General features: G+C 37.6%; 1 protein-coding gene across 1 annotated transcript; it reads left to right on the forward strand.

Annotated features, from left to right (window-relative positions):
• Window positions 1-5,697: 5,697 nt before the first annotated feature.
• Window positions 5,698-25,596, forward strand: LOC134796510 (G-protein coupled receptor Mth2-like). Its single transcript, XM_063768698.1, has 7 exons — window positions 5,698-5,916; window positions 8,875-9,066; window positions 12,997-13,075; window positions 16,311-16,498; window positions 23,608-23,767; window positions 24,324-24,509; window positions 25,302-25,596. The coding sequence occupies exons 1-7, from the start codon at window positions 5,856-5,858 to the stop codon at window positions 25,594-25,596; spliced, it is 1,161 nt and encodes a 386-aa protein (XP_063624768.1). The 5' UTR covers window positions 5,698-5,855.
• The last annotated feature ends 509 nt before the right edge of the window (window positions 25,597-26,105 follow it).

Consider the following 26,105-nt stretch of genomic DNA (forward strand, 5'->3'; position numbering starts at 1 on the left):
GGCTGGTAGGATGGACTTGAAATTGAATGCGAATATTGAGTCGGTTGCTCATGTAGGCTGCTAGGATGGACTTGTAATTGAATGCGAATATTGAGTCGGTTGCTCATGTAGGCTGGTAGGATGGACTTGTAATTGAATGCGAATATTGAGTCGGTTGCTCATGTAGGCTGGTAGGATGGACTTGTAATTGATTATTTTGAATAATAAAATACCTAATAACTATATATCGAATAGCAATAATTTGGATTTGATTACAATTGTTTTACTGGTAGTGTTTTTCTCGCGTTGATGTTGTGAAATTGTTTGAAACCCTGTTTGAAACTGTTTTGAAACCCTCGCAGTGCTCAAGAAACAAAATTTTGATATACCTACCTTTTTCGCATCAATATTAGCACGAGGGGTTAGCAAAAATTTGTGTGTAAAACAAGTAACGATTTTACCGCACCTGCTTGGAAATCACTTTTTAATCTTTGAAATGAGGTACAAAATCATTTGATTCGAATTGTGAGTGGTTTCTTCAGATTAGCTAGGTACTTTAGCTTAACTATAGTTCGTTTTTTTAGCATTAGAAATAAGGTAAACAATCTTGATGTGTCTTTTAATTGAAAAACACATTTTAAAAATAAGTTACGGCAAAATAGTAACAATTATTAATCTAATACGATCATTTATATTCTTCTGCTTTCATAAGTAATAGTTACTGATTTTTAAAAAACGTTTTTCAATTAAAAGACATGACATGACTGTCAAGATCGCTTACCTTCTTTCAAGTTCTTTCTAATGCTAAAAAAAACGAACTATAGGATGTATACGTAACCATTCCGAATGACAAATTATAAGTATTAAATCGAATCAATAACCTGGATTAGATTCTTAGTAATATTTTATAGGTAGCTTGTATTTTCCTCGAGTTGGTGTGGTAAAAATAAAAAACCGGACAAGTACGAGTCGGACTCGCCCACCGAGGGTTCCGTACTTTTTAGTATTTGTTATTATAGCGGCAACAGAAATACATCATCTGTGAAGATTTCAACTGTCTAGCTATCACGGTTCGTGAGATACAGCCTGGTGACAGACGGACGGACGGACGGACGGACGAACAGCGGAGTCTTAGTAATAGGGTCCTGTTTTACCCTTTGGCTACGGAACCCTAAAAACCGACCAAGTCCGAGTCGGGCTCGTGCACGAAGGGTTCCGTACCATTACGCAAAAAACGTCAAAAGCCCCACTTAAATATTTATTTTATTTTGTTCTTAGTATTAGTTGTTATAGGCGGCAATAGAAATACATCGGCTGTGAAAACTTCCAAATTCCAAATTATTCATTTGTTTAACATAGGTAGGTACAAAAAGAATAGATAGTATAGAGGGGTCCTGTCATTGTAAATTTTGTAGTCACTGTAAATTTACTGCCATCTATCGACACACGACTAAAACTCAAAATGAAAACGCATAAAGTTATCAAATAATGTATATATATGGATAAATGATTTTATTATTTTTATATCATTTTGATCCATGTTCATTCACTGATATCTATGTGTTAAAATTGTTAAATATGAAACGGTGTCGTCACGCCATCTAGCTGAGGATAGGCTAAAGGTGTGTGCGACATCTATTCGAGAATGACTTTTACTTGAATTCCGAGGCACGTTTTTTCCTTAGACTTTATACGTCTTATACGAAGTTATATATGTCTTTGGTAGGTACAACAGTAGGTCTTAAATATACATATAGTAATTATGTATCACTATGCTTCGCCATATGGCATACAAATAGTTACAAAAGACATGTAGCGTGCATAGTGCATTTAAAACTAAAACTTAATATGTAATATAAAGTAATACTCGTACATGACAAATCAAAAGGTTATATAGTTTCCACTGTCTGACAAAAAATCTTGTATTGAGTAATATGCTTTAGTTATTAAATAATCATACAACATATTTTAATTTTTTTTTAAGTCATTCATTTTTAAAATCTCTTTTGGTAACTTATTAAAAATCTTTGATGCCATTCCAAAAAAGCTTTTTGCTAGTAGTGCAGTTTTACATGACCTAGAGCTTATTTTATATTGTTGGCGAGAACTATTGAAGTACAAGAATTGGTCAGGGTTATACCTAATGTATAATGCGGATTCGTAAATATACAGACAGGGAAGTGTGAGAACGTTTAACTTAATGAAGTAGGGTTTACATGATTCTGTGGTTTGTATACCGCATACTGATCGTAAGCACTTTTTTTGAGCTCTAAAGACTAATTATCTATCTGTACAATTCTGCCGCCTTAAGAAAAAAAACCATAACTGACAAAAAGTAAGTTTCGAGAAAAAGCCAAAAAACTTTGCACTCCTGTTCAAATAGGTTCAATTCAAAGTACAAAGTTGAAATATTTGTTAATGAACAAAGTAATATTGTAGAATTTTTATGCGTTGTAAATTATTCGATTATCTATTTATTTAAATAAGTTATTTAGAAAAAATAGTTACTGCCTCGTGATATAAATAAAATAAAAATATATTTACTAACATTAAATGACATAAGTGTGTACTTATGGCTTATGTGTTAGTTTTGCACTACGATGTCTAAGAAATAAAAACACTATGTTTTTTTTGCTTAGTAAACGTAATCAAATTATGATTTATCTCGTTAAAGGAATTCATAAAAATACGATGAAGAATCAGAATTATTTATTAAAAGAAAACAAATGGAATACTTTTAGAGATCTTTGATTAATAATGTAATATAAAACTAAAAAATTGCACAATTAGATTGCACTACCTAAGTACAAATGCTATTAGAGACCTTTGAAATGTCATAATGTAATACAAAACTGAAATGAGGTACAAGTAGATTGTACTAAGTACTAGTCCTTAATTTATTGAGATACCTCTAGAATATTTTTGGTAAAATTTGAATACAAAGCTAAATACTAATCTAATTAATGCTAACTGCTGATGTTTGTGGCTCGACACTATTTTCTTGAATTTCACCTCTGGCCATAAGAAGCAACCGTCTGCTCCTGGACGACTGCCGCATCGTTAGTAAATCTGATAACCAAAACAAAAAAAATGTACACCCACAGCCAAGAAGCAAGCACATACAGCCTTTCAGTTTTAGTATAAAATATGGTTAGAATATTAGATACAGCTCAAACACTCACAAAATTATCAATTATATTTTATTATAACAAAACTTGCAATCATAAAAATAACAACACAGCGATACTCATGACACAAACATAATGAAAAATAAGTAGTTGGGAAAAGCCTGTTTCATGAACAAGCATGACTATGGGCGGTGTATTGTATCCCGTACTAAAATTGACCGTAAGTAGTTATGCAGAAAACGACCAACTCAATTTTTTTATCAATGCAGAAAGCGACCAAAGTTACTGAGTTAGGGTGTAAGTCACTTTGACAAAAATAAAAAGTTGGTCGCTTTCTACAGAACTACGGTCAATTAAGCCATGTGCCAATGTAAAACTGAAACTGTGCGTGTTATTTTGCAACATACATAAAGCTCGGTGGTGCCGGATTGATCATACATAGGACCGAAACTTAAAGCCACGTTATTTTAAACCAATGCACCTTAAATTCGTGGTTAGGTTATGTAAAATAGGTAGGTATTCAACACCAGTCCCAATAGACAAGTTACTTAACACTAATATAAATAAATAGGTAATGTTAATTCCAGATACGCATATACATTTGAATACGCACGCCAAGCCTTAACGTAGGTACTAGAATGACCGCGATAAATATACCTAAATTTATTCAAAAATATAGGCAAAATCTGGAATATGCGAAAGGTGATAAACGTAACATGGATATAAGTATACTTACGAATAATTTTTGACACTTATTACAATCACGTATACACATTAACACTTCTAATATTTTTCGAAGTAGGCACAGGAGTAATTAATACGTGCGTCGTACGCGCAACCTCTTCCGAAGGAAAGTACCCTATCAAGCCGCACGCGCCTAGTGAACCGGCCGAAATCAGTCCTTGAGGGGACCGGAGGGGGACTACCTACTAGCCTGATAAAGCATAACTGACCACAACGTTTAATAAATAAAGCACAAGTTTACTTTTTTTAAACCGACACTAAGCAGAAAAAGCATAAGGAAGAGTCATACGAGATAGAGAAAACATAACGTGCAACTTATGTTATTTCAGATTCCGAGAGTTATGACTAATAATTATTTTATACTAACAAGAATGAACATTTCTGTCAACTTATGGGTTTTTTACATATAAATTTTATATAATACCAATATATGGTTTTTCTACTTGTGAAATAATTGTTGGGCTCTAATTCAAGACAAAGGAAAAACAACACAAGTCGTCAATTTAGTACTTTTCTGTCTATGAATATATACTTATGCTTTTTCTTTCTCAAAAAGGCAGTAACTTTACCAAAATGGCGTGTAGTTATGCTTGTCTAAATCGTGACCTGTTAGAGATAAAGAAATAACAGCTAGATAGAAAAATCACATTTTTCTTTCTGATTTCGAGGGTGTCAATAACTCAATTTCGCAAAAATTGTCACTTATGGTTTTTTTCCTTAAGGCGGCAGAATTGCCCCAAAATATAATCCCGTACCTCAGAGTTGATGTTACATGGGCGTGATAACTAATTAAGACAGTCGACTGGTTTACTACTTTTCGCAAATTATGTAAGGCATATGAATATTTATTTAGTTTTTTACATGTGTTATATACGTGATTGCTCCAACTTAAAATGAACGATCTAAACTTAGCCCCAAAAATGTGGTTGAATCTGTTTCTTCTATAGCCTGATCTTTGTATGTGATTTTTAAATAAGATACTAATTTTCTTTGTTTAAAGTTCATTGTTTTGGTTTTGCTTAAATTTATAGAGAGATAATTTTTATGTAGCCTGAATCAATTATTATTTCTAATGTTTTGTTGATGTGTGGCTCTAATGATGATGGGTCTTCGCTAGTAAAAATCACCGTATTATCATCTGCAAATAAAACTATCTTATCTATTATTGATTGTGGCATATCGTTAATGTAGATTAAAAAGAGAAGTGGGCCCAAAACGCTTCCTTGTGGGACGCCTGAATTTCTTTGTTTTAAACCTGAACAAAATGTGACTTCTTTCTTAGATTTAATACAAATTCGAGTAATTTGTGTGACTTGTTCTCGGTACATTAAGTAGGATTGTAGTAGATTGTAGGCATTTCCACGGATGCCATAATTATACAGTTTTGATACGATTTTGTGATCAACAAAGTCAAAAGCTTTTGTTAAATCCATATATAATGCTGTAACAGGATTTTTTTTATCTAATTGTGTCATTATGGTGTTAAGTAGATCATAAATGGCCATTTTTATGATATTTTTTTTTTTCAATTACTTCAATTACTTTTTTTTTTTACTTCAACTGTCTAGCTATCACTCAGCACGGTTCCATTTTTATCGACTATCACTATGCGCGTCCCTTTCGCACTTACATACTTGTTAGAACGTGACAGGCATGGTGACAAGGGATAAAAACGCGACCGTGCTAAGCCGCCTGGTGAGTGGTGAGTGGTGACAGACAGACGGACGGACAGACGGACAGCGGAGTCTTAGTAATACGTCTTTACCCTTTGGGTACGGAACCTTAAAAATGGTTTGCACTCGGCACCGAAGTTTCACCTATTGTGTTTTGAAAATATGTCTGAAAGTGTCATGTTTTGTTTTGTAGAGCGGCGGTGCAGTAGTAAGACGCCTAAATTATTGGACCCAATGGTACCTCGACATTCCACCGGGTGATATTTGCATCGAGCACCAGATCGGCTTAAATGCCGATGGCAAAATCTCGAAACCTGAGTTGGTAATCAGAATGCGGTTAGATGGGAAAGAAGAAAAAAAAACATTTGACAAAAGTACAATAACTGCCAGTTGTAAGTTGGATGATTACTTTTTTTTTTACCCGTCCAAAAAACCATTTATTTTTACAAACAAGATATACAGTGTGTTACTGACCATGGGGCTTTAAATCCAGGGCTCGATTCTACTCGCTTAACTGAGCTACTTTTACTATGGCACCAACCCCGAAATCCCGAAAAAATTTTTTACTTTTTCATACATTTTGGCTGATCAGATGTCGACGTTTTCTATGGAAAAGCCAAAAAAATTTCCCCGATTTTAGGGTTGGTCCCATAGTAAAAGTAGCTCAGTTTAGCAAGTAAAATCAAGACCTGGATTTCAAGCCCCATGGTCCAGACACACCATGTATACAGTGGTATTACTAAAAGAAATTAATAACTAGCTTAAATCTAAAAGAGGCCCTTGAGGCATTGTACCAAGGATGCTGGCGGCATTTCCTCTCTGTATTGCAATGCTGATACGTTGTGCGAGGTAGCCGCCAGCTCTTCGGTCACCAGTTACGTCAACCAGACGCTTCGCAATTTCTGCGAACAACTTATGCGCGCTGGGAGCACATGGACCTAAAGTTTCAACTCCAAATGGTACAAAATGATAGTACTCTTAACATTGTATTCTTAGGATTAACACAGCACTATAGTTCCAGCTGCTTCAAATAATGTTTCACAACATAGTCCCCTGGCTCGAGCATCTAGCATCGTGCATATAGCACTTCTTACAACAAGATTTGTAATGATGTAGACATTTTTCATTTAAGTTATAATAGATTTAGAAACAGTGTAATAAAATTATCACATACCTAGTTAAGTACATGATCTCACTGTCCATGATCTCACCTTAATTATAAGATTCATAAATTACATAAATTATTTTAGGAATTTTAGGTGCACAATGAACAAAAGTAAGGAAATGGATTATACCGCATAAAATAAATTATAATACATCCCTAATACGTTTCGAACCCTTTACAGTGTTCGTCTTCAACGGATGACTGAGGAAAACTTATATATTTACCTCTAACAAAATTACAATGTGCAAAACTACCCACATACATAAAAAGATACAAACCCTATGATTTTTTTTTCATTTAAGGCTGGGTATACATGCAAAATAGGATCTAGGCTATTTATACATTACGACTATTTTTAATAATAAAAGTGTCCACGCCATTCAATTTAAAATTCACATGCGCGCACGATATTATCCGTTTCCATAGTTTTGTTTCATGAGTAACCTAACCTATATAACTATCGCGGTAACCGAAAACATTATTATGCAAATTTTTTTTTAGTTTGGGTCTCTATAGTCTGTGTCTTTAGGTAATTAAATAAAAGTAAATAAAATCTACCCTCAAATGGCTCCTTAAGCCAGTTGAGGGTAGGTAGATCAAAACGTAATGTTGATCAAATAATGTAGGTTAAAGTCAGATCGTTCAGTGACAGATCCAGGCGGTTAACCAATACCTATAGTAGATTGTTAACCAAGGGTTGAAAGGCACCCATTTCTGTCGAGGTAGTTTGGCGCTCGAACGCAGTGAGAGCGCCAATAGTCCGAGACGGAAATGGTGCCTTTCACCCGAGTTAAACACTCTACTTTTCATATCGAATGCTAGGAAACCAAACAAGATAAGGCAATTTCGCAAAATCAGTAATTGAAGTACTTATACCTAATAGACCTACGGCCATCATTTTTTTCCTTAGGACTTACTTGCAATCGGAGACTTTACATGTGTGAAGATTAATAACCCCTAGCGAAAATCATTTAGATTGCAATATTCACGAAAACACACATTTTTAACAAACTGCAGTAATTTTAAAATTATTTGTTCATTAAAGTATGAAAATCAGCGGGATTGCCTCTTACTTTTTAATTTTATACTTTTTCGTTCTAAAAGCCGCAACGGGGCTGTCCATAAATTACGTCATCGATTTTTGACGATTTTGGACCCCCCCCCCCCTATAATCATCCACAAATCATGCTTCAAATGACCCCATTTCCTCCTACTTCATGCTACCGTCATCCGATGTCCAGACCCCCCCCCCCTAATTTGAAATGACGTAATTTATGAATAGCCCCAACAGACCACCGGACCGCACCGCGACCTTGGTGCGCCGCACCACGTAATAACATAATAAAAGTATTTTAAATATTAAATAACAATTTAATTAATAATATAAGACATTTTTATCTTGTATTTTATTTTATTTTCATGAATATAGTGCTAAATAACTTTAAAAACGAATTTAATATCGTACACACGTTTAACTGTGGCTGTATAAGATTTTGCCTTTGATCATTTACGCAAGTGTGAGGTTTAAAAAAAAAATTTGGTGTATTCCTTTTGGTTCCCGCCTTATGAAATCGAGTAAATAGAATTCAACGAAAGAAATCAAGAATAATTTGTTTTTAAGAATTTACTTACCTACATCATTTTTTATAAAAAAAAGGATCAACGTGGGATTAGTAAAATTAAACAATTACCAATTGTTCCAGGCGAAGAAATAAAGACACTATTTTTCCATTTTGTTTCCACACAGTTGTTCGTGGGACGGGGACGCAGAGGAGTACACCACTTTTCTGCACTAGAGCATAAACGTATCACTTTCTGCGCACCTTTTAGAACAACAACGACCCACTTTCAGAGCATGATATATGAAAAATGTTAAGCTGCGTTTTACGTAAGCAAACAACTCGCGAACGCGACGCGGCGCGGCGGGCTCAAGGCGTTCGCGTTCGCAACGAGATCGCCCACGTAGGAAACTTCTATAGGTATCAAAGGATTGATTCCCCGCATCGCTTCGCGCCGCATCGCTTCGCTTCGCGTTCGCGTGTACGTAGTAGTACGCTGCGTTATAACTACCTGAAAATTTACAAATTATTTGTTTACTTTTATTTCAATACCTACAGATACAGAGTATAGTCTACCTACCATCATCATGTAATGCAGCATTTCCATAATAATGACTATGATGCAGGTATGCTGGTCTCATGCGTGTTCCTGCTGCTAGTGCTGGCGGTCTACCTGGTGCTGCCGGAGCTGCGCAACCTGGCAGGCTGGATGATGATGACTTACGTGTCTTCTCTCACCGCAACATTCATGACCAGGACCTTGCAGATTCTTCTTATCAAATACACCATGATATCGAAGGCCAAGCGCGTATGGATAGGTATGATCTGGGGGCACGGCAGTGCCCCCGCCAAGTCGAGCGCGAAGCAAACACTGCCGTACCTACCATCCTTTACTGGAACCATTTCGCCGCATTTTCAGGCCCCTATTTGAGAACCTCTGGATAAGACCAGAACGCAGAAATTTTGGTCCTCCAGTAAGCTATAATCACATACTTAAAATCCAAAATTTCAAGTCTGTAGGTCATTTAGTTCCGAAGTTAAGCGAAAGCAAAGTTTCGCATTTATGACACTCACTCACTCATGATCATCAGAATAGAACTAGTACTTCCCATAAACTCAGAGAGCTGAAATTTGGTACCTACAGAGTATGAGTATGAATGAAGATATGTTTAGTTATGATATGTGTATACATAGTATGGGTATGAGTACCCGAAAAGAAGGACTGCCTACAAAAAGAGATGAGATCCCATCAAAAACATTTAAAAGCGTTGCGAGACTTGCACCTTTTTACATGTAATGTTTTTGATGGGATTGACAAGACAACCATTACAACGGTAAATTGGTTGGTGATTTAATTACTTAATATCTGGGAGACATAAAAACTCAAAAATGCGCGTTTTTTTCGGCCTCGAAAACCCCCATTTCATCGAAATCGTTAGACCCGTTTCCGAGATCCCCGAAATTTATATATATGTCGGGGCTTAATGTAGGTTTAGGTATTCAGGAATGGCTAGATGCACTAGGTGGTACATCCGTAGGGCGTAGATATTTAACGCGAGTACAAGTACGCGAGGCGTAATGCAGTCTCTATTGCTACTGTCCGACCAGATTGAGATTCAATCCCAGAGTGACGCCAGCCTGCAGCCTGGCGATCCCACTTACTCTAGTCCACAAAAACCATAAGCTAATTAATTATCAAACAGCAATTTCCGAGAACACATTCAGACGTTACAAAAACCCCTGACGCCTCTAATACGCTCCCATAGCCTCTTGAACAGACATCTTTATTACCCACGTCGCTTACAAGTGTTTTTGATAAATCGTAAGTATGTCATGTAAGCGCCCATTATTTTCAATTTACCAATTACATCACCTGAGCGTCGACACGGCGATCCTGACTGTCACACGTCCTCGTGTGCAATAAGACATTTAATAGTCATTATGACAACTCAGCAAATTTTAATTCAACTTTACCGTTCGGCTATTCTGCCACTAATATCACTACAGATCACTAAGATCCATTCGGCTATTAACATCACTACAGATCACTAAGATCCATTCGGCTATTAATATCACTACAGATCACTAAGATCCATTCGGCTATTAACATCACTACAGGTCACTAAGATCCATTAGGCAATTAATATCGCTACAGATCCGACCTAACTTTCGACGAACGATCGGCGAAGATTCGACCTAACTAACGAAGGTTATTCTGCCACGAATATCGTTAAGAGTACAAACATAAATAATCAATAAAATGCTCGAATCGAATGAACTCTTTTACAAATACCTACAAGCAACAAAGAATAGTTTGAGTATCTATATTTTCTTATAAGAACATCATCAATATCATTTAAATTACATTGATCAAAACAACACCTCGTTGTTATAACATTTATGTGACTTCTCAAATCTCAAATCTCAAAGCACTCTGGCCCGCACCACATCCGGGCACCACCACTGCAAGTCTACAGGCGATAAGGCTTGCGCTAAATGTCACTGTCTCTCATAGTAATTGTCACACGGCACGCCTGCCGTAACCACATGGTCCACCGACCACGTTCGTCACAAAGCTGTCATGTCTCAACCGTTTCAATACCCGGCACCACGGCCAGAACATATGTGACACACCTTGTCACGTCACAACACGTGTGGTACACCGACCACGTCCATCACAAGTCACAAAAATGTCATGTCTCAACTATCACATATCAACTCTCAACAGTCTTAATACCTGTAGCACACCGGCCGCAACACATGCGACATACCTTGTCACATCTCAAAACCTGTGGCACGCCGGCCACAACACGCGTGACTCACATTGTCAATCACAACACATATGGTCCACTGACCACAGCAGCACTCAGGCCACTTCCAAAGTGATACACCGATCACTCCAACGGTTCCACACAGGAACCCAAACCATGCCACACAAGGCATCAACACCACCACGGGTGTCATCATCATCCCTAACACTATGTATCATCACCTGTGGTCGCCGCGCAGCCTCCTTTACCAAACACATTTTCACTAAATATGCGTGAGAATATATCTGATTCGGGTATGTGACCTACGATCGACCGACAAGCTAAACACAAAGTGATGCACCTACATAAGTCACTAAAGTCATCAATACTCAAATTACTCTTAGTTGTCACTTTCTAAAATAACTTTGCATTGAAGTCACATAAACCAACTGAATTTCAGTTCCAATATTCAGCCATCCAAATTATTCAAAGAATATACATTCTTATGCGTCGACAACGGCTATAATGTCGGGGCTTAATGTAGGTTTAGGTATTCAGGAATGGCTAGATGCACTAGGTGGTACATCCGTAGGGCGTAGATATTTAACGCGAGTACAAGTACGCGAGGCGTAATGCAGTCTCTATTGCTACTGTCCGACCAGATTGAGATTCAATCCCAGAGTGACGCCAGCCTGCAGCCTGGCGATCCCACTTACTCTAGTCCACAAAAACCATAAGCTAATTAATTATCAAACAGCAATTTCCGAGAACACATTCAGACGTTACAAAAACCCCTGACGCCTCTAATACGCTCCCATAGCCTCTTGAACAGACATCTTTATTACCCACGTCGCTTACAAGTGTTTTTGATAAATCGTAAGTATGTCATGTAAGCGCCCATTATTTTCAATTTACCAATTACATCACCTGAGCGTCGACATATATATATATATATATATACAAGGATAGCTCGTTTAAAGGGATAAGATGTTTTGGCGATCTTTAACCTATATTGCCAATCCAGAGCCATTAATTAGAAAATAAAGTAGGTATTTACACGTGGGATAATTTAAGACGGTAAATTGGTTGGTGATTTAATTACTTAATATCTGGGAGACATAAAAACTCAAAAATTCGCGTTTTTTTCGGCCTCGAAAACCCCCATTTCATCGAAATCGTTAGACCCGTTTCCGAGATCCCCGAAATTTATATATTTATATATATATACAAGGATAGCTCGTTTAAAGGGATAAGATGTTTTGGCGATCTTTAACCTATATTGCCAATCCAGAGCCATTAATTAGAAAATAAAGTAGGTATTTACACGTGGGATAATTTAAGACGGGGGGGGGGGGGACACATTTTACCACTTTGGAAGTGTCTCTCGCGCAAACTATTCAGTTTAGAAAAAAATTATAGGTATTAGAAACCTCAATATCATTGCGGTTCACAGAATACATCTACTTACCAAGTTTCAACAGTATAGTTCTTATAGTTTCGGAAAAAAGTGGCTGTGACATACGGACGGACAGACAGACAGACATGAAGAATCCATAAGGGTTCCGTTTTTTGCCATTTGGCTACGGAACCCTAAAAAAAAACTTTCAATAATTCAGCTATTTTGTGACACATTTCCACATACCTACATTTTGTATCAATTGTCACAAAACTGACTCATACTTAGTCCTCATGATTTTGGGTCTGAAAAGCGGTATCGTCTTGGGTCGTCCCATTCGTTTTTCGTCAAGTTCTTAAATTAGTCCTATTCTGCTTTCGTCACTCATTTTACATTGAAAGCCACCGACGATTGTGACGAATGTAGAATGAGTGACGAAAGCAGAATAGGACTAATTTAAGAACTTGACGAAAAACGAATGGGACGACCCAAGACGATACCTAAAAAGAAGCCAAAAGAACAGCACAATGAGTAATAACTTGATTGTAGGTCTTAATCTCGTTAAAAATGTATACTTATACCCTCTTAAACCTATGTTTTAGGTCTTCTAGCGCATTATACTGTGGTGGCGAGTTTTACTTGGATGAATGTCATGTCCTTCGACATCTGGTGGTCAATGAGGTAAGATAATTGCTTTTTTTGTCATAGTCAGTAAACGAGCAGACGAGCCGCCTGATGGGAAGCGGTCATCGTCGCCCATGGACATAAGTGACATCACAGGAGCCACTTAAGCGTTGCCGACCCTTGAGAGCCCTAAATACCCGCTTCTTGAAGAACCCCATGTCGTAGCGCAAAGGAAATAGGTACCTCAGGAGGCAACTCATTGCACATTCTGTACGTTCTGGGAAGAACCGAGGGAGATTCCCGAAGTAAGGATGAGTTTGGCGGGAGGTAAGTACGATGATAAAATCGAGACGGATGGCAGCAATTCAAACAGTTCTTTGGAGCATTCCCCATTGTACAGACGGCTATGATATGATAATCAAATGTGTGTCGTCACCCTCTAATAAAATATAGAATATAATAAAATATAAATAAAATAGGTATATGTTGCAATCACATCTTCCCAACTTTATAACGTCATAACATAGGGCCCGATTCGGATTTTGAAATAGACATCTATTACATATCTTTTAGACATCACCAAGATACGATAACGATATGTTTAAGATCTAACCTGTCAAATTTGACATTTGCGCGATTCTGGAGATACTCTTGAACGATTTCCACAGGATATGACTTAGAGATCCAATTCACATCTAATAATAATAATAATAATAACCCCGCGGGGGCAGCTTGTGGCGAGCTGACGGTGAGTGGCGACACCGCGGACCCCTATTCCAGAGGGCACTTTCATCTGGCCCTCGCCTCTGTGCTTGCCTTGACTGGCCGGCCAGAGTGGAGTCGTAAGAGCGGGACCTATGCTCCAGGTTGGAAGTGTAAAATGTCATAACGCCGGCGGCCTGCTGAACGGATTACCGGGATCTGGCTACCGCAGACTCACCTCTCGACAACCTCACAGCCACTCCAAAGTGTTGCCCTGTTGTCGCACTGTGCGTGCGTCCATTGCGGGGCCCACTCAATGAGTTGGCGAGTGACCACCTGTCTCATACAATTTTGAGACTGATTGTCACGGCAGGTGTCCGCTAGTCTCCTCCCATAGCCCGGTATCCAGTCCATCCAACATTCAAATCTATAGCCTATGATCTTAGCTCCCATCGCAGCACAAAAGTGCTGCACTGCAATAGTCTTTGCACCTGGCGGGGACCATCTCCGGATGTATCATGTTGTGCGTTCGGGGATGGTATCCGCCACGTGTATCCCTTGCCTTTAGATTAATTTGTCTTAAAGGGCCTCTGCGCTGTTGGCTTCGGCCCCACGCACGCCTCCCAAAGGTCCGGGACCCCACATGGTCCCGAGATATGGAAAGACAGACAAATAATAATAATATGGCGTAGGGATGTGACGACCCCATCGCCCGCTGGTTTTACCAGTGCAATCAGTCAACGCAGGGCAGCTTGTGGCGAGCTGTTGGGGATTAGCGACCTCACGTACCCGAGTGCTCCTGGGGAGTTCTGTTACCCGCAAGGAGGGAGGGTGGGTATTACAGGATTCTCTGCCTCTGGCTTGCCTTAGCCGGCCGGCCAGAGTGGAGTCGTTAGAGCTATAAGCTCCAGGGGTGGAAGTGAAATATGCATAAGACGCGAGTTGGCACAGTGGCTGTTAATAGCCACTGGGTAGAAAGCGGCGCACACCTCTCGACACCCCTGAGCCGCTCACACCGGTGTTGCCCTTGAGCCATCCTAGATGTCGCTTTTTGTGGGGGCCCATCTTGTGAGGGCGAGTCACCGTCTGCCGGAAATAAAATTGCATACCGTTTTATTAGGCAGGCGTCCTTTTTTTTACCCTATAGCTCAGTACTTAGTCCATCGCTTTCACCCAATATCCTAGTTCATTTTAGATACCATCAACTCTCAATAGCCCTTACACCCTGGCGGGTGCTGCCTCTTCGTGCGTCCCATGACACGGGTAAGGGCAGTATCCGCTCGGTGTACCCCTTACATTTCATTAAAGTGTCAAAAGGGCCTCTACGTGTTGGCTTCGGCTCCGCGCACGCCTCCCAAAGGTCCGGAACACCATTGTTCCGTGATGGGAAAGACATACAAATAATAATATGTTTATTGCTTTCATATTGGTGTTTACATAGATGTTCTTAACTAATAATGTTTCACAATATGAGACCCTGTAAGGGTATGGCAATTTTATCTAACACTAACACATAAAACAATTATAACATACAAATTACAGAATACACAAACAAATAGTAGTCACAATATTTTTTTTATAGTATAATATATGCCTATTTATGGTATTTATTATCATCCATATATTCTTCTATAGAATAAAAACAATTACTTATTAAATAAGTCTTCAAGCAACCTACAAATTTGACATATTTTAATTCTTCCGCTATTTCTTTAGGAAGACTGTTAAAAATTCTTATAGGTATGCTATAGGGGCTTTTATTACTCATTTGTAAATTACTGGCAGGAAGGGCAATCTTATTTTGATTTCTTAAGTTCAAGTTACTAGTATGACGGTTCTTAGTTTTCATATATAGGTCAGGATGTTTTCGTACAAATTTGCATGTTTCTAAGATGTAAAGGGATGGTAAAGTTAAAATATTTAATTTTTTAAAGTAAGGTCTGCTTTAACTTTCTTGATTTTTTATGTTACTTAATATTCTAATACACCTTTTTTGCAGTATGAACAAATCTACACTATTTGTGCTGTTACCCCATAATACAATCCCGTATTGGAGCCATGTCTGTGTAAATGCGTGATAAGCACTAAAAGCTGTTTTTAAGTCTGAAGTTTTTTTAATATTTCTGAGGGCATAAGCAAAGCATGATATTTTTAAACTAATTTTATCTATGTGTGTTTTCCAATTAATGTTTTCGTCAATATTTATACCGAGGAGACTACAGTTTATAGATATCTTACTCTATCTGACGTAAAAGTGACATTGGTTGCCCGAATTGCGCTGCAAAAGAGGACTAGTTGATATCTAAACTATAACGTATCTAGAATGGATCTAGTACGTGTCGTCTCTTGTGAATATCTTGATGTTCGAATACGGGTGATAGTCTATGAAAAACGTGCTTACGCTGAAATTAGAGAAAAGTAATCGGCCTTTATGATTTTTATAATATTAAAATGTAGTTAAGTACCTATCCAATATGTAAAATTCGCTTGTCGAATTTTGCAGTTTGTGTGAACTTGTCGAACGATGCCGCTCACTAATTTTGCCTTATTTAAACGATATTTTAAGCATATATGTATGTTTATGTCACAGGGGTTTCCGTAAGATGCGTCAGATCCACCGGCGCGGCATCCTGGTGAAGTTCGGGTGGTACAGCCTGTACGGCTGGGGCGCGCCGCTGCTGCTCATCCTTTTTATCATCATTGTCGAGAACCAAGACTTAACTCATGTGCCGGATTTCGTTAAATCCAACTATATGAACCAAATGGGTTCTATCGAAGGTAAATTTAAATGAATACTCCAATTATGGCGTTATTTATAAACACTTGCCAAGTCTAACAAGCCATTTGATAATCGTTTGTTCTTATCTGTCATTTTGACGTTTGCGTGCGTGCTTAGAAAGGGTCAAAGTTTAAGAAAGGTTTGCTAAGTTTAATGAATAGATAAATGGGTTAGTCGTAACAAAAGATAGGAGCGGATTGCGGATAAAAACAAGTCATGACGAGCCCAAATTTCATCTTTAATTCACGTTCTTCTACAAATGACAGCAGTAACCAAAAAAGAATGGTCATGTCTATTATGCCTCCCTGTCACAAATAAACCAACCTTGGGAAAACACAAATATGAACCTAATGTAACACTAAGGAAAAGAAATTACAAAGGTGCATCCCCGGCACCTAGCACTTCTTCTGACATTCAAAAGCCTGTTCTGGCCTCTCCCACCATACCTAGCCCTTCTTCTAAGATGCAAGAGCCAGTCCAGACCTCTCCCAGCACGCAGGGCGCATCCCCGGCACGTAGCACTTGTTTGGAGATGCAAGAGCCTGTCCAGGTCTCTCCCAGCATAGCTAGCACTTCTAAGATGCAAGAGCCTGTCCAGGCCTCTCCCAGCACGCAGGGTGCATCCCCGGCACGTAGCACATCTTCTGACATGCAAGAGCCTGTCCAGGCCTCTCCCAGCACACAGGGTGCATCGCCGGCACGTAGCAGTTCCCCTGAGATGCAAGAGCCTGTTCAGGCCACTCCCAGTAGGCGACAGCACGAGGGCCTAACAAAATCGAAGTCAACTGAATCAGTGTCACTCATTGATGACTCCATGCCATCTACGCTTCAACTTTTAGATGAAGATCTATCAAGAAGTCTGGAAATAACTTACGAGGCCAGTATTGTGATCGAACTAAAGTGTGAAATTGACCAATTAAAACTTGACCTTGCAAGCACCGAAAATGAGTTACAAAATGTAATTATTGAAAAAAATGACCTTATGCGCCAAAATGAAAAATTATCTCAAGAATTATACACATTAAAAAACATATGTAACTCTCCGCAACGTCCTAAACCCATGCTTCGTAAGGGTCGGTCGCCGATAGCGAGCCCGATCGACAGTCTTAAATCTAAATTACATGCGGAAAGCTCAATTAAAATACTGGCAATGGAACAAACTATACGCAAACTACAGACTGAGCTGCTAGAGTCGCAACAAGATATTAAAAATCTTAGCCAAGCAATTAATGGACTTGAGCAAGAATTACTAAACTGTAAAACCTCACACTCACAATTACACTCCACGGTGACAAAAATACAGCCGACAGAATATCTCCAGCCGTGTCCTGAGACTTCCAAAGCTTCAAATTCTTCTTTCACATTTAACACTAGCCACAACTTCGCCAGCGAGTCTACCAAGGAGAAGCGAAGGGATCCACCGACGCCGCCGGAAATACCTACTCGCGAGCCACGAAAAGACACTTCAATGCCGCCGAAAATATGTGTTATAAGTGCGAACAATTCAAGTTTACTAAAAATAACCAACCGATATTTCAATAACTGTCTTCACTATCGTATATCTGGAGGTGGAATTGAACAACTATTTAGTGAGCTGCAAGGAAAACTACACAACTTTACCTTGGATGACTTCTGTATTATATATATTGGCGAAAAAGACTATACTGTAACATCTAATTATGCTGAGTTAATTGTGTTTATAAGAGAACAACTCCAAAGAGTACAACATACTAACGTTATAATATGTCTTCCTACTTTTAAATTTAGCCATAAGGCAGCTTTATTTAACAAAAGGGTAGATTACTTTAATTATCAATTGTACCTAGACAATACACAATACGAATATGCTTATATTCTAGATTCGAACAAAAATATATCATACACAAATTACATGTTTTCGCGAGGCGTAGGTACGATTAATAATAGAGGGCTTAATATAATATTTAAGAATGTCTCTGATTTCATACGTATAATAAGTGGTTCATATTCATCATCATCAAACTGCAATAGAATAAGTGAAATGTCTGCACTCAATATGACTCAACCCATGCAGCATTCCTTTCGATGCTAACTCTTCATTTAATATCATGCATCAAAACATTGCAGGCGCTCTCGGAAAACTAGATGTCATTGAGCTGTCACTGCAGAACTTAGCTAATAATAATAATCACATAAGTGCGTTATGTCTGTCTGAACATTTTATACAATTAAAAAACGAGTGTAATTTGATACTCAATGGATTCAAAATGGCAGCTTGTTATTGCCGTAAAAAGATAAGTAGAGGCGGGACGTGTATATTGCTTCGGGAAGATATAGAGTTCAACCCTTTGCTATGGATTAAAGACATATGTGTTGAAAAAGTTTTCGAGTGTTGTGGTGTTAATATACCGTCACATAATATCATAATTATATGTATATATCGCATACCAGGCGCGGATTTAGACTTGTTTTTTGAAAAACTCCATAACTTATTACTTACTCTTACAAAATCACAAAAATATTCTAGACGTATAATTATATGCGGTGACTACAATATAGATCGTTTAAATACCAATACTATTAATACAGAATTTGAGCGAATATTGCAAAGCTATAATTTTAAACTACAAATTAGTGAACCAACACGCGTCACAAGTACCTCTAACACATGCATAGACAATATTGCCACTAACTTTAAAAGTACAATTAAATGTGATGTACACAACTTGTGTCTCTCAGACCACAAAGCACAAACAATATCTGTCCCAGTTAAGAGTCTTAATTCTGTGAAATATTGGTACGAATGGAAAAGAGACTTCAATATAGAACATCGTAAGAAGTTTCAGCAAGCTATACAAAGCCTATCTTTTTCTGATATTATCTCGTCATCCAATAATACGAACAGTGCCTTTAATAACTTCCATAATATAATTAATCTATTTTTTAATCTGTGCTTTCCTTTAAAAAAAGTGAGAATAAATGCAAGTTGCAAACCTAAGTGGATCACTGTAGGATTAAAAAAAGCTATAAAGACAAAAAGAAAACTATACTATCAATGCATTCATTCATCTGACAACATGCATAAAGCAAAATATAAGAAATACTCAGCTCTACTAAAAAAGTGCATTAAGAAGTCACATAGGTTACAGAATCACAATTATATATATAAAGCGGATAATGTAGGGAAAGCAACGTGGTCAGTTATAAACAGTCATATAGGGCAGCGCCAGCCAAGCCATTTCACTGACAGTATGATTTTTGACGGTCAACAAATTACTGATGCAAAAGAAATGGCAAATAAACTAAATCATCAATTCACTACTGTAACAGACAACGTACACAGTAACACAATCAAATACCAATATAAATTACATAACTTAGATTCAACAATCTACTTATATCCGACAAGCCCAGTTGAGGTTGCAAGAGTAATTACGACACTTAAAAACTCTAAAGCAGCTGGTTATGATGAACTACCCACGTCAATTATAAAAGAAAATACTACAGTGTTTGCTTTTGTACTAAGTCATTTGATAAACTTGTCAATGGCTGAAGGCGTCTTTCCTGACAAACTTAAGCTCACTATTATTAAACCATTACTGAAAAAGGGTGCCACAACCGATCCATTAAACTATAGACCCATAGCTCTAATACCAATATTATCCAAAATTTTTGAAAAGATTTTGCATAAAAGAATGACAGATTTTTTGGAAAAACATAATATTTTATCAAAAGATCAATTTGGTTTCCGTAAAAATAAATCTACAACATTAGCTGTACTAGATCTTATGGAAAATGTTTTGAATTGTAGGAATAATAGAATACCTGTCACTGGCATTTTTATGGACATGTCAAAGGCTTTTGACAGAGTAGATCATAACATATTATTAACAAAACTATACCACCTTGGTATTAGAGGGAACTGCCATGAATGGGTAAGAACTTACTTAAAGCAGCGTGTGCAATGTACAGAAATACCGAAATATGACGATACCACAAAAATTTTAATAAAATATAGATCCGATTGTCTTAAAGTTACAACTGGCGTCCCTCAAGGCAGCGTCCTTGGACCATTGCTTTTTCTTGTTTATATTAACGACTTGCCATCTCTTACTAATCACAAGATGACGCTTTTTGCTGATGACTGTTCTATAGTAGTACAAGAGAAAGATACCCAAAATTATGAGAATGAAATCAACCAAGTCTTTAATGATGTAAACTTGTGGCTAGTTAATAATAATCTAAAAGTTAATCTACTTAAGACAAAATTTATGGAATTTTATGCACCACAAGGTAAACCGAGGAATGTAAATATAAACTATGATGGTCATGCGATTGAATGTGTGTCATCAATTCGTTTCTTAGGTGTTATTTTAGATTGCCACACCAACTGGAAAGACCATACTGAAATGCTAATTGATAAATTGAACAGGTTTATATTTGCCCTACGAAGGCTCTCTCAACTATCGTCACAAAAAACTGCACTCTTAGCATTTAATGGACATGTAATGTCCAATTTGCGCTATGGTCTATTACTTTGGGGTAACTGTAGTAATATGCAAAAAGTATTTCTGCTACAAAAGAAATGTATACGGGCTATATGTGGTGTCCATCAAACAGAACCCTGTCGACCTCTTTTCAATAAATTAAAAGTGATGACGCTACCCTCATTATACATTTATGAGATAAGTTTATATGTCAAACACAATATAGGTTTATTTAGAAATAAGGCAACTACCACAATATATCCGTCTCGAAACGGCACTGATCTATGCTATCCGTTCCACCCAAAGACAGCATTCTTTGCAAACAATGTGTTATGTATGTCTATAAAAATATTTAATAATCTACCCGTAGAAATAAGAAACTCTGACATGCCTGAATTTTAAAACAAACTATATAAATTTTGCTTGGATAAGTGTTATTATAGAATCGACGAATATTTGACATGTGTAAATAATGAATATATATGATAAGTAATGGAAAATAATGATGATGGATAATAATTATAATATATTGTATATCGAGGACATAAATTAATTAGTATGTGAGTTATTATTGTTCTATAACTTTTTATATGTATATACTTAGTTATAGTACCTAGTTAATAAGGAAAGTTTGCATGCTTCTTTAAGTAAATGTACGCACTTAAATCACCTACTGTCCAACTATGTTTACCACTACATTTTTGCAAATAAATATCTTTATCTTTATCTTTAATAATTTACGTTCGCGGACGCGGATTGCATAGCATCCGTTTTTGTACTCCTCCTGGTGCCGCCCCTGCTATTGCATCCGTTATTCTTTTTAAATTTCTTCGTTGAAATGCTTATCAATCCGCTTTAACCACAGTATAATATTATTCACCAACTTTTCCTCTACCAGTCACCAGAGTCAAATAATGCGTACTGCCATATTAAAACTGCCAAGTTAAAAATTATCCTGTGACGTCTCCAAATTGCCCCCCCTTTCTGTGACGCAGATGCTATAGCATTCGTCTTTGTATGGCAGTTCCCTTAGTAGCCCGGCAGCGACAGGTGCGTCTGGGAGTGGACACATGTAATTTGGGTGAATTTTGTGCGCGATAGCGATTTTGATGTAATTTTATAAAATCGTAATGAATGTTTTTCTTAACAATTTCTTTAAGTTTTTCATTGTGTTTTAATAAACAAACGTGTTTACTTGCTGTTAATCACACTACAGTAAAATTTTGATAACGGTTAATGTGAAAAAGTGAGGCATGAATGTGTATACCTATTATTGAAATAATTACGTTACTATAGTCATAGTTTTGGTCATATACTAGTGAATTATAGCCTGTTGGCGCTCGATGATGACCTCCCACAAGGTAAGCACCTTATGACACGCATTTGTGGTATCATTCTGTGTATATTTCACGCCTTGTATTTGGTGCAGATGCATCCGAAAAAGAATATAAAGTTGGGTGAATCATCGCTTGGCAGGAAAAATGGTGGACGCTTTACGTCCAGAACTTAACGCGGCGGTGCGTTACAGGGAACTCAAAAAGTGTAACGCGGTACATATTGACACTTTTGAGCAGTAGTGTTGGCGTAAAATGCTGCGTATACCTTGGACAGCTAGAAGAACAAACCTCTCATTTTAAGAGAGCTCAACATTGCCACTCGGCTCTCTACAACATGCTATGAGACCCATGACTGGGCCTTTAGATTAGAGCCGATCTCCAACGCATAATTTGAGGTCGAATGAATAGCGAACGTGCTTGGGATAGGGCATGTATGAGATGGACTCAATATTACAATGATAAGCAAAGAGGGAACAAAACAGAAGAAGAAAATTGTTTGAAGAGGTCAGCAAATGAGTCTTTAGAGCAAAAATCGCGCCTTTAGGAAGTCAGAAGTCTCAGCCATCAAGTCCATCGAGCACGATGTATTGAATGCTATAACATGCGATGTCATATAAGATCCCATCTTGACTACGTCATGTGACAGACATGCTTATGCATCCGAATTGCATAGCATTTGTTGTCACATAGCGTATAAAAAATATACTTCATATTGACGCGGATTGCATAGCATTCGCCTTGCATAGCATTACGCGTCATATACAAACCTAAAAGATATATTTGTAGCGACAGGAATGCTATAACAGTCCCAATATTTCCATACAAAATTTAGGTGTCCAACTGGTGTGACTGAGCGTCCGCGAACGTGTTAAATTTTGTTTTGTTTTGTTTTCTTTTATTTGAGCGAAGAAATTAACTGAACAGATTTATAATTGGACCCATGTGGCACTGCAATTGGAATATTCTATTAATCACATCAATAATCGACAAGTTAAAAATACAATTAAACAACTTTGCTAAGTATATAAATAAAACGGATTCAAGGTTAAAACAAAACATTATCCTGTATGCATTACCAACTGATGTGCTTGAAGTCAGTGTCAAACCAAATAGGTGCAATATCCGAAGTATCCGAACTACATCTTTAGTTTATTATTAGCTTTATCCCTTTCTATTTTTTTTACTACAATATGCAGTTAAGTAAAATAGATGTAGATGCAGAATTCCAGCAATCACAACTTATTCTCATGAAATGTATCTGTTATAGCGTTTCTTTTTTAAAATTAAATTCTTACGTCTGCGCAGGGGAAGAACTGCTGTTGTACTTATACTGTCCGATCTTAATCACGACCGGCGTCAACATTATGTTGTTCCTGATGACCGCGTACAACATATGGCGCATCAAGCATGGCGTGACTCAGCACAACGCTGGCAACAGCGGGAGGAACAAGAAGGATGAGACCAGGTAAATTTTACACCCCTACATAAGCGTCTTTTGAGCGTCGGCACCTAATCAGCGATATGGAAAATGGCGTCGCTTCGCGAGGTGGTTATACTAATTTGTGGTTTACCACTCAAATGGTATTGTATTCTTGAGACTCTTTGAGTAAACTAGCTCAGATCATAAGATTCACACTATACATTATACTCGTAAGAGTCGTAAGTTAAGATGTTTTTTTTTTGTAAACCTTACCAACCACCAAACTGCCCGCTGGAGTGTATTGTTATAAGTAGGGATTTTAAAATGGCTTAAACTTTTGGACGCCAACGACCGATATATCCGCACCGCAGTTCCAACGCCAAAGACTGATTAATCGGTCACAGACCACAGAGCAACATAGACACGTTCATATGCATAAAATTCAATTTCAGTTTTGACACTTCGGTGACGTGGCGTCCGAGTGACAGTTTTTGTGTTTGACACGGCGTCGAAAAGGTTAAATAAGTAGATATGCATCGATTGTTATACAGTATACCAACTGCACAAGATGTGATGTAAAATAATGATTTATATTCCATAGATTTGGCATCTACCTTAAGCTATCACTCGTTATGGGCCTCAACTGGATTCTGGAAGTAGTAAGTGCCTTCATAGAAAAGGACTCCGTGTTGTGGTATGCTCCAGACGTCTTTAACTCGCTCACCGGACTGTTCATCTTTATAATATTCATTTGCAAGTGGAGCATTATCATCCAACTCAGTAAAAGGTATTTTTCTTACCATAATAATTTGTAAATTTTACTTGTAGTTGATAAACACACATAATCGTGAGGAAACCGGACTAATCCCAACAAGGCCTAGTTTCCATTCTGGGTTGGAAGGTCAGATGGCAGTCGCTTTCGGAAAAACTAGTGTTTACGCCAATTCTCGGGATTAGTTGCCAAGCTGACCCCAGGCTCCTATTAGGGGTCATCCATTAATTACATCACACGTTTAGGGGGAGGGAGGGGGTCAAGAAAATGTGACATATTGTGACATGGGGGAGGGGGGAGACACAAACTTTGTGACGTCACTTTAAATTCATCAGTAACCGAAAATTTATTTAAATTATATTATTCGCTGTACATTTATATAACAAGTTTTTAAAACGATAATCGTTTTTATTCGTATAATTTTCTTTCCTAAGCAGTTTTGGGTTATAACATTACTAATATTTATATCGTCAAAAATATTTTGATAAATTATTAATAATACTTACTTAGGTACTTACTTAATTCGATTTGGCGATTTCGTAGAAAAAATGTGACGTCACACTAGGTTTGCCAAATGTGACCAAGTGTGACAAGGAGGGGGGGAGGGGTCAAAAAACCTAGAAATTCGTGTGACGTAATTAATGGATGACCCCCTATGAGCCGTGGCAAAAAGCCGGGACAACGCGAGGATGATGATGAAAAATAGATAATTTTAATAAAACTTAGGTTAAAGCTAAATCAAGACTAGGCTATGTTTTTAATCCCAAAAAAAAGCTTTGCATTTTAATTGAGTATTTAAAATTGCAGGTTCGGCATTGGACATGACTTAATACGGAAATGGCAGCCGGTTGACTCCACCAATAGTACCAATACTGATAGTACGCGGTTAAACAGCAGAAATAGAAGCAGCAGAAGAAAAATCCTAGACTCCGAAACGGATGCAAGTGATGTTGAAGATCAAGAGAAAAAATACTATATCGACCATGGAGACTTGAAATTGAATAATAAACTAGAGGATGTTTGTTTTTTGTGCGCCCTCAGATGGTTCTGTGTAAATTTAGTCCACAACTCACAACTATGGTCCAAATTCAAATTGCAGTAAAATAATATGTATAAGTATTTTTCAAATTATGTTGAGTATAATAATATAGAAGGAACCATAGCCATCCCGTATTGGGATACCCTCTTCCAATTGAGGGGGGATTTAAATCTTCTCGAGGCAGAGGTGTATGGTTGGAGCCGGTATAGCTTTATTTGACGTTCATAAGCGCATTGTAATATGCCTAGAGTCTGGCTACTGAAATTTTACCCAAATGTTTGGCGGGAAATTCAAAAAATCTTTGGCTGATCACACTTTGTGTAGTAGGAATTATAGTATTGATACTAGAAAATATTTTTGATTTTCTGTGCACACGTAAGGTACCTAAGGATATAAGTTAAATATACGTTGACGTGCACTCAAAGCCGGCTCACATAATTTCTACCACTATGTGAAGTACAGTCAACGATAAACACATATGTTAACACTTTCTCACCATATACCATTGTAACAAGGCGAAAAATGAAATGTAGTGTAAATAAGACCTAGCTCGATCATACCGTAATATTAAT

Source organism: Cydia splendana, chromosome 13 (assembly GCF_910591565.1).
Source record: "Cydia splendana chromosome 13, ilCydSple1.2, whole genome shotgun sequence".
In the NCBI taxonomy this organism is placed as follows: Eukaryota; Metazoa; Arthropoda; class Insecta; order Lepidoptera; family Tortricidae; genus Cydia; species Cydia splendana.